Source organism: Gambusia affinis, linkage group LG01, assembly GCF_019740435.1.
Source record: "Gambusia affinis linkage group LG01, SWU_Gaff_1.0, whole genome shotgun sequence".
Classification (NCBI taxonomy): Eukaryota; Metazoa; Chordata; class Actinopteri; order Cyprinodontiformes; family Poeciliidae; genus Gambusia; species Gambusia affinis.
Genome location: NC_057868.1, coordinates 5,923,098 through 5,937,061, shown reverse-complemented (window position 1 = coordinate 5,937,061; position 13,964 = coordinate 5,923,098). Strand labels below are relative to the sequence as shown.

The 13,964-nt window shown below is 41.7% G+C and overlaps 1 protein-coding gene across 6 annotated transcripts in view; it reads left to right on the top strand.

Annotated features, from left to right (window-relative positions):
- fmnl3 (formin-like 3) overlaps nucleotides 1-13,675 on the top strand; it is a 36,207-nt gene extending 22,532 nt beyond the window's left edge. For 3 of the 6 annotated variants that reach the window (XM_044112072.1, XM_044112096.1, XM_044112053.1), the window contains 19 exons: nucleotides 152-228; nucleotides 654-747; nucleotides 1,440-1,514; nucleotides 1,760-1,870; nucleotides 1,955-2,104; nucleotides 2,661-2,762; nucleotides 2,968-3,334; nucleotides 3,638-3,727; nucleotides 3,822-3,946; nucleotides 4,919-5,121; nucleotides 5,201-5,504; nucleotides 5,592-5,672; nucleotides 5,775-5,904; nucleotides 5,983-6,143; nucleotides 6,295-6,396; nucleotides 8,497-8,589; nucleotides 8,688-8,811; nucleotides 10,287-10,401; nucleotides 13,519-13,675. In XM_044112072.1, coding sequence (XP_043968007.1) covers nucleotides 152-228; nucleotides 654-747; nucleotides 1,440-1,514; nucleotides 1,760-1,870; nucleotides 1,955-2,104; nucleotides 2,661-2,762; nucleotides 2,968-3,334; nucleotides 3,638-3,727; nucleotides 3,822-3,946; nucleotides 4,919-5,121; nucleotides 5,201-5,504; nucleotides 5,592-5,672; nucleotides 5,775-5,904; nucleotides 5,983-6,143; nucleotides 6,295-6,396; nucleotides 8,497-8,589; nucleotides 8,688-8,811; nucleotides 10,287-10,378 — 2,481 coding nt within the window. In that variant the 3' untranslated portion in view covers nucleotides 10,379-10,401; nucleotides 13,519-13,675. Of the gene's footprint in view, nucleotides 1-151; nucleotides 229-653; nucleotides 748-1,439; nucleotides 1,515-1,759; nucleotides 1,871-1,954; nucleotides 2,105-2,660; nucleotides 2,763-2,967; nucleotides 3,335-3,637; nucleotides 3,728-3,821; nucleotides 3,947-4,918; nucleotides 5,122-5,200; nucleotides 5,505-5,591; nucleotides 5,673-5,774; nucleotides 5,905-5,982; nucleotides 6,144-6,294; nucleotides 6,397-8,496; nucleotides 8,590-8,687; nucleotides 8,812-10,286; nucleotides 10,411-10,949; nucleotides 10,995-13,518 lie in introns of all 6 variants that reach the window. The other 3 variants (XM_044112086.1, XM_044112063.1, XM_044112078.1) reach the window with 3 other exon arrangements.
- Nucleotides 13,676-13,964: the final 289 nt, after the last annotated feature.

The window sequence follows — 13,964 nt, the reverse complement described above, 5'->3', positions numbered from 1 at the left end:
CCTGCATTTCACGTTGCACAGTCCTGTGTGGTGCACTGTCTGACACGGATGGGTTGATGCGTTTCCTGTGCTGTCAAGTGTTGAACACATACATTTTTTTTTTTTCTTACCACATCCTGCTCACTGTCTGTTTTTCTGTCTTTCAATGCAGTATGGCTTCAATATGGTCATGTCTCATGCACATGCTGTCAATGAAATCGCTCTCAGCCTGAACAATAAGAACCCACGGTAAGAACCTGAGGAGTCCCGGGCCCCTACATCCAGACCGGGTGGAACAATAGGTGAAACCGTGCAGCCAGCTCATCCAATATGCTTGCTCATTCTCTATGGGGCTCGGCTTCTCTCTGAAGTCGAGGATCAGAGGCACGCTTGCAGGCTGTAAAAGGAATGTTTACTAAAGAAAGATTAGTGGTGAACCACAGGATTGACCACTTTATAATGAAGAGTACGAGAACAAATGTTTAAAAATCAGTCAAAAAAAACAAACAAAAAAACAACCAAAAACTAGTTTTGTTTAATACTGGATGTGGATTATAACTTATAACTTTTTAATGTTCTTTATATTAATACTTTTTTTTTTGTAGAATTTTCTGAGTAGCTTTATATTCCAGTTTAAAATGTCTTGTATTTATGAGATTCTCTTACACTTCCAGGACGAAAGCCTTGGTCCTGGAGCTCCTTGCTGCTGTCTGTCTTGTTCGAGGAGGTCATGAAATCATCCTTTCAGCTTTTGATAACTTCAAAGAGGTGTCTAGTGCAATTTTGAACTAATTATAAAAGACCTGCTTCTTTCTACTTGTGTATTTTTATAGTAAACACTTATAGTCTAGGACAGGGAGTTCGAACTACCGCCATCTACTGCTTTCTAAAAGAACAGCAGGTTACTGTTTAATAAATGTCTATAAAAACAAGTTATTTATTATGGAGATTTTTTATGAACATAAAAAAAAAATGTTTATTTGAAATTTCCAACTTTAAATATGATTTAAAAAAAAATTAAAGAAGGTTCCATAGAAGATGTAATTCCCAGCGGAAAGAAATTGATGTTTCTCAAATTATCTGTCTTCAAAATACAGTATTCCATATTGTCGTGGATATAAATTTAGGGATAGTGAAAGTAAAATATATTTCTTTTAAAAAGCACTTGTTAATGTGAAATCATTTACATACAGAGCAAATTCACAACATTTTGGCGAACATATTGCTGAAATGTTCACTAAAAGATGTTGCCAGCATTTTAGCAATTTTTATGCATTTAAAAAATGCAACATGTAAATTATTGCTTATTATGTGCATAAAACCCCACTTAAGTGTAATAGACTATTTGTTATTGCTAGCATGTTGGATGTTGTAAACGTAACACAAACACCGAAGACCCAAATTTGGTCTCTTGCAAACTTTTCACAAAAATCGTGTTGCTGCACCTTTTTTCATTTCAGGTTTGTAAAGAGAAGCATCGCTTCGAGAGACTGATGGAATACTTTCGTAGTGAGGAGGGAAACATCGACTTTATGGTAGGAAAAGCTGTCCTTTACTCATACATGTTTCTTTTAGTCTCAACATAGGTTTTGATCAACTACTCTGTTTCTAGTTGGCATTAACTGAAAATATAGTTCATACTGGGATCTCTACACGAGTAAAAACTCATTTTAATGGCAGGTGTTAATGCAAGGCTCTGTGGATTTGGTGTCATTATCCAGATACAGATCACAGCACCAGGTATAAATGGAGTCTCGGTCTGTTTGCGTTTATGGCCTAGGTTGCGTGCATGCAGTTTATTAACATCGTGGTCCACTCGGTGGAAGACATGAACTTCAGAGTCCATTTGCAGTTTGAATTCACCAAGCTGGGACTTGATGAATACCTAGAGGTAAGGAAACCATTAATTCTGAGCCAAAACGTTTAAAATTTCACAGAGATTTCGCTGATTCCTAACTGGCCCTGTTAACGTCAGAAATCGAAGCACACGGAGAGCGACAAGCTGTCAGTGCAGATCCAGGCCTACCTGGACAACGTGTTTGACGTGGGTGGCCTCCTGGAGGACGCCGAGACGAAAAATGCGGCTCTGGAGAAGGTGGAGGAGCTGGAGGAGCACCTGTCCCATGTAAGTGCACCACCCAGTCTGGACCACCAGCGCTGCTCTCGGTGCCCGCTGTTGTGCCTACTTAACTTGGCTGTCTCAGTGTGGTAATTAGAAATCTACTCTGTGTTTGCTTTTCACAACTGGTTGGAGATAATAATTGGGTGGGGGAATGCGGGAAAATAGTGTGTGAGGAACAATGTTATTATTGTCCTTGCCGTGCTGTGTTCAGTGTTTTTTGTTTTTTTTCCCCCCCCAATCCCACGCCGCTGCGCTAAAGGCCTCCTTCACTGGGAGAAGGTCGTAGGCAGCGCTGACATCATTTGAGGAATTTCATAACAAACCCTGCTCTTAGGGGTCAGGAATGGTGGGGGAAGATCAGAGTGAAGATTCTTGGTGCATTCCAGAGCAGCACGTGTAATGCCATCCAAATCAAAACTGAAAGCTGTGTCATGATCATGCTGCATCGTTCTGCTGGCTATATCTCATTTCTTATTGATGATGCGGTGTCCAGAAGGGAGCGGAGCCAGGAAAGATGCCCTCTCATCACCTTGTTATTCTCGCCGTGTCGTCTTCTCAGGTGACTGAGAAGCTGCTGGAGGTGGAGAATGAAACGATGATGAAAGTTGCAGATTTGGAGAAGCTTTTAATCCAGAAAGATAAAGACCTGCAAGCAATACGGGTGAGCTCTAGTTGCTATGCTGTAATTTTTTTTGCCGTTTTGCCCAAATGTGGCTTTGAGAGTTTTCTATTTGAGCAAATAATCTGTTTGTGATGAGTTGAAATGAAAAGACGAAAAAAAATGAGGTCACAAGGAAACAGGATGTTTCTATAAAGTGCCGGAGCCCTCATAATATGCTCTTTACCGCCCCCCGGTGGCTACTCAGGAGACATACGAGTCGACCAACACCCAGGTTAACACCCTGAGGAGGATGATCAAGGAGAAGGATGCTGCGTTCCAGAGGCAGGTCAACATCGAGCGGCGGCTGCTGGAGCTGGAGCAGCAAGGCACCATCCGTTTGCACAAGAAGCCCGATGGCGACATCTCCATCGAGCCGCTGGGCGTGGGCGGCGGGGACGGCGGGGGTGGCAGGATCGGGATCCCTTTGGGGAACGTTGGCCAGCTGATGTTCGGCTCCACGGCTGGGCTGACGGAACCCGGAGGACCAGACACCAGCTTGCCACCCGCGAGTGAAGCTCCACCGCCTCCTCCACCACCTCCACCACCTCCCCCTCCTCTGCCTTCTGCTTCAGGTGATGCATGTGAAAGTTTTCTTGTTTTACTTTACACTCTCAGAGAGCATCTGGTTTCAGCTCTGACTTACGCTCTTTCATGCCAGAGCAAAGTGATGGGTCACAGCACTGTCCAGCTGACCCAGACAGGAAATGGGGAAAACCCCCCCCCAAAAAAACAGTCTCTCGTGTTTTCAGTTCTCTACATTATTAGACCATGTTTGATTTAGGAGTAAAAGAAATATTTTTGCACTGAATAGAAAAGTTACATCAGTGGAAATATAGTTCATACTGTTCTAATGTTAGTTTCTGCATTAATCACAGCTGTTCCAGTTCCACCGCCTCCTCCTCCTCCACTTGCGCCTCCACTGCCAGATGCTTCTCCCTCCGTCATCATGACCCTGGGTCTGTCAGGTGAGATCAATGTGATGTTCTTTGTTTTGGATGGTTCTAACAATTTACAGCCTAATTTAACATCCTTTGTGTGTTTAAAATAACCCCCCCCCAGCTATAAGAATCAAGAAGCCAATCAAGACGAAGTTCCGTCTGCCTGTATTTAACTGGACGGCCCTAAAGCCCAATCAGATCAACGGCACCGTCTTCAACGAGATCGATGACGAGCGTGTGCTGGAGGTACATCCAGAAGACAAGTCTTCTGTTACTTGTTGGGTTTCTTTTTTAAAACGTTCTGGTTTAAAATGTTTTTGGAGCCAGTAGAAACAGTTACAGATCAGTTGATTTAAAAAAAACAACAAAAAAAACAAACAAAAAGCAACATCTTCCTTATCATCCTGCTCAATATCTGTTGTGGTAATGTAAATCTGAGTGAGTGGCTAAAATTCAGGTTCCCCTGAGCTAAATCATTATTAAATCCGTTGTAAAATAAAGTTGAGACTGCTGCATAAAAGCTATTAGAACCTCAGATCATCTTAAAGAAATACAGCACAGTTTAGAGTCGACCAGTCAAATGAGAAACTGAAAGTCACTTGAGTCTAAGTGAGAAGTAAAGTCCAGAAGCAGCTTTGTGTTGCACTTGTTCGATGCAGCCACTCTGCCAATGAAACCCATTGGATCAAATTTTCTGTACACACTATGCTGCTGAAGGCCACATGATGTTTGGAGGCCTGTTGCTGTTAACTTTGCAGAAAGCGGGTGACTTCTGCAGTCTGTTCACCTCAGCATCTGCTGACCCCACTCTGTCAATTTTCCGTTTACAAATGTTTCCACCTTGCCGTTTGTAGTTGAGTGTCTACTACTGATGAAATGTCAACAATGAATTTATTGCACATGTGGCATCCTGTCATGGTACCATGGTGGAACTCAATGACTGCCTGAGTATCAAGTTGTTTAACTGAAGTGTTTGTGGAAGCAGTGTTCTTCCCTACATGGTTGATTTTAAATATATGTGAACGTGACTGAAGCACTGAAATTCAACAATGTTTGATGATAATAATTCTGTCATTCTTTAATTTTCTGTAGCACATTTTGTCCTCTATGTTTTTTACTTCTGAGGGGAAAATGGTTTATTTACTCTCAGTAAGGAGGCTTGAATTGGGTCTTTCGTGTCTGTTTAGAACCAGAAGGCATGACGTATTTCTCATGCAGGAGCTGGATCTGGAGAAGTTCGAGGAGTTGTTTAAGACGAGAGCCCAGGGTCCTGTTGTGGATCTTTCTTGCACAAAGAGTAAAGTCTCTCAGAAGGCGGTAAACAAAGTCACTCTGCTTGACGCCAATCGGTCTAAAAACCTGGCCATCACGCTGCGAAAAGCCAACAAGACCACAGAGGAGATCTGCAAAGCAATTGAGAAGTACGCATCTCCAATAAGCTGAACAAAACAAAATGGTTACCCACTGGACAAGGTACAAATGAGTTTTGCTATTTTACAGGTTTGACCTCAAGGCTCTGCCTGTGGACTTTGTGGAGTGCCTGATGCGCTTCCTGCCCACCGAGGGGGAGGTGAAGGTGCTCCGGCAGTACGAGCGCGAGCGCCGTCCTCTGGACCAACTGGCCGAGGAGGACCGCTTCATGTTGCTGTTCAGCAAAATCGAGCGGCTCACCCAGAGGATGAACATCATCACCTTTGTCGGGAACTTTGCAGACAGCGTCGGCATGCTCACCCCTCAGCTCAACGCCATCATCGCTGCGTCTGGCTCGGTGAAATCCTCGCCAAAGCTGAAGAGGATGCTCGAGGTTGGCGAGGGTTTCTGTAGCGGCTTTTGTGCGGCTTGTGTTTGTTTGGTTGGGTAACAAAAACGTATAATTTTGTTTGTCTTTTAGATCATCTTAGCTTTGGGAAACTACATGAACAGCAGTAAACGTGGGAGTGTTTATGGCTTTAAGCTACAAAGTCTTGATCTCGTGAGTTTAAAATAAGCAAAATTCAGCCAACAGTACAAAGCTGTGTATTTTTTTATTTATTTTTTGCTGATGATATTATTCTATATATTGTTTGTTGTGCAGCTACTGGACACAAAGTCCACGGACAGAAAAATGACTCTGCTCCACTACATCGCTCTCATTGTGAAGGAGAAGTACCCAGAACTGGCCAACTTCTACAATGAACTGCACTTTGTGGATAAAGCTGCGGCGGGTGAGTAAGCTCCAAACCTTTACAGAGTTTTTAGTCGATAAGGCTTTAAAGTTGCTGACCTGTTCAAACTGCGTGCAGTGTCTCTGGAAAACGTGTTGCTTGACGTTCGAGAGCTGGGCAAAGGCATGGAGCTGATCCGAAGGGAATGCAGTCTCCATGACCACCCGGTGCTGAAAGGTTTCGTCCAGGCCAGCGATCCGCAGCTGGACAAGTTGCAGCGGGATGCCAAGACGGCAGAGGTACTGATTCTAAAGGTCACACTAAATATCCAAAGAGATGCTGGGGGGAAAACAAAACACACTTTCAGCTCTCTGACGTCTCGCACATAACCACTGTTTGCTCCTGACTCAACAGTGTTTACAAATTGCGCTTCCACTCTGTCGATTCTAGGAAGCCTTCAACAGTGTGGTGAGCTACTTTGGAGAGAGCGCCAAGACGACTCCGCCCTCAGTGTTCTTCCCCGTGTTTGTGCGCTTCATCAAGGCCTACAAGGTGAGCCCAGCAACCTCGCCTCTGTGTGCTGACACGCCGCGGTCTTCTCTGCAGGCCTTCTGGGAAGTCCCCCGGTTTGTTTTAAGCTCCGCCTCGGAGCAGAGAGGAGCAAAGTTTGGCCGCCTCTTTGTGCCACAGGACGTGGCGTGTAGTCTGAAGGCAAATAACAGGAAAGGCCAGCTGGGGCTGACTTTAGAGTTGCAGCTGCGGTGTTTAGACTGGCCCCCCCCACCCCACCTCTGAGCTTTTACCCCGGACAGCCGCGCCCAGGCCCCGCCACACAGCACACATCCTGGGATTGTTCTCAGACTGGATTTATGGGATCTGCTTAAGGAAATGTACAAGACACAGATTTAAGGACACAAGTGTCTGTTTGAGTTCATGTAGAGAGTTGGACAGTAAGTCCAGATTTATTGGGTTTGTCCTTGCTGAGGGACACACAAGGTAACCTTGACAACAATCCAGAATTTTGTTGGGATGAAGTCTCAATGCTAAACCAGAACCCTGAAAATAATGTTGTGTTTAAAGATTTTGATGAATACAAAAATCACAAAATAGTGGAAATTTAATCAATCAAATTTATTTAATGTTTTATAAAACCTTTGGATTTTGTCCCACATTGTTCTCCATAAAATGATGTTTAAAAAGGACAAGCTTGTAAATAAAGTACCTAGCATAGGTTTTCACTCCTAAACATTATTTTACTGGGATTTTGTATTGACCATCATGAAGTCGCACATAATAGTGAAGTGAAAATATTTTACTAATTAAAATCATGAAAAGTTTGGCGTATATTTGTATTAAGATTCTTGGATCTCAATACAAATGTATGCCAACAGCATAATGATGCCGTCACCCATTGTTACACCCCCATTGTGTTACATTGGCGGTGCTGGGTTCAGTGTGATTTGCAGTGTTTGTGTTCCTCCATGCATGAGCAGAGCTTGTTCTCTGATCTGCTTTCTGTGTCCTCTTCGTGGCATGTGGCCAACTTTAAACTCCACACCCGGTAGCTTCCCTTCAACAGTGGCTTTTTTTCCCTGCTACTCTCCAGTATCTGCAAATCTCTACAGCTCCTCCAGAGTCGCTTCTTGGCCTCTTCTCTGGTTAATGCTCTGTTTGCACAACCCGTTAGCTTACTTAGATGATTTGCAGTTGTATCAGATAATTTTCGCATCCTGACCATGGACTGAAGAGCGCTCTATGAATTGTTCAAAGAATTATTCTTTTTAATTCATAAACTCAGCTGCTTTGATCTTCTCCACAGCTTCATCCTGACCTCCCTGGTTTGTTCATTTGTCTTTATGATGCAATTTGTCCATGAATGTCCTCCTTAGGCCTCAACACATTAATTTACAGATAGTTCACTGTTTACTAATGAGATGACTCTTGAAGGCATTTTATTTTTAATAATACACACCACACTTGGATTTTTTTTATATTTATATAAAAAATAAAAAAAACATTTATCACTTAGTTTTTCCTTTAGTTATTTGAAGAAATATTAGTACTTTAGCTGCACATTTAAAGTTTTATGATAGTTGGTTGGGATAATGCATTTTGTATAGATCATGTCCTTTGAGTAATTTATGACCGCTGAATGTTTTCGCCCACCAATGGCTGCATGTGTGGGCCACTGATTGGTCCAAATTGCTGTTCTCTGCCCACAAACACATGGCAGGACAGATTATGTTGTGTTTGTGATCTTGTGATGCTCACAGCCAGCTTTCTCAGGTCATTAGATGCACCAAAGTGGATTTTAGCTTTTTTTTTTTTTTATTATTTGTAGGGTGTTTTTTTTTTCCAAACTCGTCATTAGTGTGTTGTTATGGTAATTGGGTTGTTGAGTTAATAAATGTGAAAACAAAAGATGACTGCGTTTAAAAACAAAAAAACAATCATAAAAAGGAGAAAATGTTCTATTTTAGTTAGGAGAAATGTTCTCAGCTGAGTACAGTTTCTGCCGTTATTTAGGTTTTGTTTCCAAAAGATATGTGACGCTTGGCTTCCCTGTTTATGTTGGAATCTGAACTTGTGCTAAAACAGGTCACAGAAATCTGTTGACTTGGATTTATTTGAGCTATTTTCCAATCTCAACAGGATGCCGTGGAAGAAAACGAACTGAAGAAAAAACAAGAGGAAGCAATGAGAGAAAAGTTACTGGCTCAGGAGGCTAAACAGCATGACCCCAAGGTACAGTCCAAGTTAGCTGAACAAATCTTCTGCAGAGTTTATCCTGTGCTTAAAAAAAAGAACCGCCGGAAAAGCACAAATCCTCTCTGCTGATGCAGATCCAGGCGCAAAAGAAGAGGCACCAGCAGCAGGAGCTGATCGCAGAGCTGCGGAAGCGGCAAGCCAAAGACCATCGACCGGTGTACGAGGGCAAGGACGGCACCATCGAGGACATCATCACAGGTGGGCCAGAAAGAACCATTAAAGGGCCCCATGTGGGCGTCGGCAGCCGCCCCGGTCTCCCCAGGCTGAGGATGACTGTGGTCATCGACTGCTCAGCTCCTTTGAAGTGCACCTTGTGCTACATACTGCAGACACCAGCACATCTGGAGCACAGCAGCGCATAGCAACAGTTTCTGGCTGCTTCATAGCGAGGTGTCCGGCCAGCTGGGAAATTTACGGCACTAAAGTGTTTTTCTACTCAGATGGGCAATTTGGTGCAAAAGTCTTTAAACCCCACCCCGCTTCTCCAGCATCGGTGAACGCTCAGTGATATTTTTGTTGTAATCCATAATCATGCTCCAAGATGTCAATAATATAAATGTTGCATCAATATTAACTTTTACGATGTCAGTAACAGCTTTTAATCACTGGGCAGTAGGCATGGGCCGGTTACCTCTAATTGATGTAAAGCAGAGTTTTAAAAGTTTAAAAGGATTAGAAAACCACTGTACTGTTGCTATGGTTATAAGTCATTTTAATCACATGCCAGAGAAGTTGATAGTCATCTGAGTTTTCTGCAGTTGCATGAAGCATATATTGAATAGGTCATCCCCCTACCTCCTTATTGTTTCTGTGCACTGACGGTCAGTTGTCATCTACACTTTTCCTAAAGAGCCACTAGTTGATTGGTCAGGAATTATCTACCAATTTAAGGGTGATTAACCCTGATTGGTGATCGATAATACACATTTTCCCTTTTCAATAAATAAATTTTTGTTCAATACAAATCTGGTAAAAGTCAGGGACATATAATGTGATGTCTAAAAAAAGAATATTTTGTAATTGCATCTTTTTTGTTGTTGGATTCAAATTAATTTCTTCTAGCAAAGAATCCTGCAGCACATTTGAAAATTTTGTTTCATAGTCCTTATGGGAAAAAAAGATATTGGTTAAACTGGAATCAGCAGGACAAACCTTCAAAACAGAGAAACCTTGTTTTGCTTATGCAATAAAAATTTGACTAGTTATATTTTAAGTCAAAAGAACTGGAAATATTCTAGATATTCAAGTAAAAAAAAACAACAATAATATTTTAGCAACAATAGAAATTATTGTTGCTTTTCAGTTTGAAATAAAAGCAGTCAAGTCATTTTGGATTATACCTTTAACTTTAACACGGCCTTGCCATGGTATTTATTTTTTATTTTTTTGCAAAACTTTCATACTGTGAGAATCTCACACCAGCCCATGCCTACTGAACACAATAAGGACCAACCCAACTAAAATCTGAGATTTATTTTTCATTTTGCTCTCCTAGAGTAAAAGGCTTCGTTTTCTTAAAGCAACAGATTTCCAGTATGTTGATTTCATTTTGTTGCAGGTTTACTAGTTTCCTACATAATATGAAGTCAGTTTTGTTCCCCAGGGCAAAAGCAGTGTCAATGTCTCAGGTGTGACATGTTCTTCTCTCCCTCCCCCCGCCCCTCCTCCCCCAGTACTGAAGAGCGTGCCCTTCACGGCCCGCACTGCTAAACGCGGCTCACGGTTCTTCTGTGAAGCCAACCTCTGCGACGACGCCAACTGCTAGCCCTCCCTCTCTCTAATGCCAAGGTTGTCCAGGTGTCTCCCCGTATGACTCTTAATCCCACTGTGCATGAAGCATGATCCCTGTCCCCTCACCCCACCTCCCAGAACGAAACAACAACAACCTTGTTAACTAACTTGGGCCGTTTTCTTTTGGTTGCTTGAGTTTTGTTTTTTTTGTTTTTTTTTCAAGATGGCTTCTATCAGGCGTTTGGTGATAGGAGGCAGCCAAACCTCTTGGGTTGGAATTAGAGAAAAGCAGCTGCAAAAAAAATGTTGACATGTTTTTTTTTCTTCTTATAATTATTTGTTTTGTGTGTCTAAAAACAAAACAAACAAACAAAAAAAAAACCATGTTGACACACTTACGTTACAATCAATAATGCAAATAAGCATTTATACAGCATGCATGGCATATATTGCTCTATAAGGCTCTGAATAGAAAGAGGTTTGGCTAAAAACTCCAGTTTTATCCAGTGAGACTAACTTGTTTGGTGTTTGGATTTCTGGCTAATGTATGACTTTTTTTCCCCTCCGCTCTTCAACCGCTGCTGTTTATTCCACCCTCCCTCCAGCTGAAAAGAAGATTAATGACAGTATTTCCCACTCCTAAAGAGCGGGTAAGGAAGGTAGCCTGGCTTGAAACCTGGCCCGCTTGGCCCTCAGGCCTCCTGTGTGCTGCTGCAAATGATGTCAGCTGCTTCAGCTAGTGCCTCCGACAAACAAAAAACAGCTTTGCAGCACTAAAATGTATTTTACCACAGGACGAAAAAAAACAAAAAAAACACGGCTAATGCTGAAGCCGGGTAATGGTGCATAAACAGGACATGATATGCCCTAACTTTCAACTGACTCATAAAATCTGACTTTCCCCGCCCCCATCAAAGGTGACGTTTAAATATCGCCTGAAGATCATCCTCATCCCTCTCTAAAATGTGTTGCATGTCGTCTGGTGTTACCACGTCCGCCATGTGTGTCTTTGCTAACTGTCCTCTGCAGCGTGCTCAACGGCTGTTTGGTCAGCAGGCATGGGGAAGTAGAAATGCACATTCATTTAATAACACAGTTTTTAAAAACAAACAACAACAACAACAACAAAAAACGACTATTGGCCTAAACGTTGTTTTGTAAGTTAGTTGACCAACTAAAAAGCTTGTTGATCACTGTAATGTAAGCAGTGCATTTTTTAGCATTAAAGTGTTGCTCTTTCTGCATCCCCAAAGCCTTGAATTTGTCTTTTGTTGCATAGATGAAATTCAAGGTTATGGGAATCTTTCATCTACTGTTGGATCGTTTATGCTCTCATTTGGGTATCGTGCCTCACAAAAGTATTCGTACCCCTTGAACATTTCCACATTTTGCCATTTGACAACCACAGTGTGGCCTACATTTGCACTCAGCCCCCCTTTACCTTGATGCCCTTCAAACAACACTAGAGAAACCAATTGCTTTCAGCAGTGACTGAAGTGATATAGTCCACTTTCATGCAGTCTGATATTTTTATAACAACAGTGGTGTGAAGGCTAGTGTTGAGGTTGAATTATGTTTTCAAACTTCTGGTCTTGTCTATATGACAGAGGAGCATTTAGGGCCAGACTATTCTCATAATTTAAAAAAAACAACAACAACATTCTCTTAAAGTCACGTTATGATAATAGTCATAATTTGTTTTTGTCAATTGCCACTATATTAATAAGTTGAATTGAATAATATAAGAATAAAGTAATATTTCCAGCATAAAGTTGTAATAATGCAAGAATAGAGTTATAATTTAATGAAGCACTGTAGGGAAAAGTAGCTTCTGCGTTAAAATGACAAATGTTGAGCATTTTAACGCTCAACGTTTCTATTTTGGTATCAATTTTTAAAATGAGGCAAAACTTCATCTTTTGTCATGAAGTCATAATTGGCAGCAGGACTTTGAAAGAGATAGTTGCACATTTTAAAGAAAGAACCACATGGACTTTCTGGGCTAGTCAGGACAGATTTTGATAACTCTATCAAAGCTTTTTTTTCTCATTAAACAACTATTTTCTTATTTTACAACTATCTTCTGGTAACATTATGTCTTTATTCTGCTAATATTCTGACTATTTTCTCATTATGTTATGACTTCATTCTCATAATTAGGAAAGAAAATTGTCTCAGTCTAGTTTTCATAGTCCATTTTATGCCTCAGACTTGCTGGACTGTGAATTTTTTCTTAAAGGAAGTCCCTTTTTTCTTTTTTTTATTAAATCCTAGTGTTAAGCTCCAGGCTGAGTAAAAATACAACCAATAGTTTCATACTTTGAAAATGTCAAAACTATCAACTTGTGCCCCTTTGCACTAAAGATGAGCAGAATGAGAAAACAAGAAGTAACATTTTGATTTTCTTATTAATGGATCTTTTTCTGACTGAGTGAAAATGAATGAAGCCCTCTACATCCACTTGATATCTCCACTCACTCTGCCTGTATCTAATGCTAATGGTGATGTTCAGCTGTATGTGTGCTCTTCACAGAGTTGTGTAACTTATTGGCTTCTTTCCAGATTTTATTGGACAGGTGGGATGGAGTTAAGTTATTATTGGACGAAAACCTCTTAAAATTAGCAAAAGACAGGATGAGAGCAACTGTAAAACATGGCAGCATCATTCTGCTGGGATTTAAACACTATTTGAAAAGCATGTATCATTGCTATTCTGCTTGATTTGTTTTCATGTCCCAGTACATAGAGGTTTGTGGTTGAGAATGCAAAAAAGGGGTATGAATGCTTTTGCAAGGCATTGTGTGTGTTTGTACTCTGCTGAACTTTGATGATGTAAAGACTCAGCTGCCATTTTATTAAAAACACCTGAGCGAAATGAGCACAGCAGCTAATGATTCTCCAATCATTAAAGTAACAGTTATTTCATCTTCATGATGATTATGAAGGACGGCTTTCTATAGGATTATACAAAAACGAGCTTAGCTGAACTCGACCAAATATCAGAGAACAAACGGTTCCTCAGGCTAATTCAATAAAATGGAAACTGAGTTCGTCTTTTTGCATTTGTTGCTTGAAAACTCGGAAGCGAGCCTTTTTTTTAGGGTTGACCTCCAGGTGGTCTAACATGTGCGTCTCCTCCCTGTCTCTCACCCCTCTTTCCTCACCTACTCACAGATCTCCGAAACCAGCCCTTCCTGAGAGTCGATGCCTTGATCCGGAGCGGTTGGAAGAGACCCTAAACCACTTACCTGCCACTTATACTTCCCCTTCCTTTTATAACACTTGTCCTTGTGTCCCAGTGGTCCCTCTCAACCCCTGAGGTTGAAAATCACAAAAAAAAAAAAAAAAAAAAAAGGACTGCAAAGGGAGGAACGGGGCAGAGCTCTTGTTTTGGCTGAATAATTTATTTATTTATGGAGGTCCTCCTTAGCAACCACTTTCAGCAGGCAGGTATCATTAACCAAGCACAATGAGGATGCGTCTCCTCCAACCCTCCCTGCTGTGCCGGCGCTGAAGGTCAGACCAGTTCTGTTGGAAGGCGACTGCGGCAAAGGTGAGACTGGTCTCCAGAACCTGTTTCCTTACTCGACTGCAGGAGTGAGACCGGGAGGCGGTCCGAA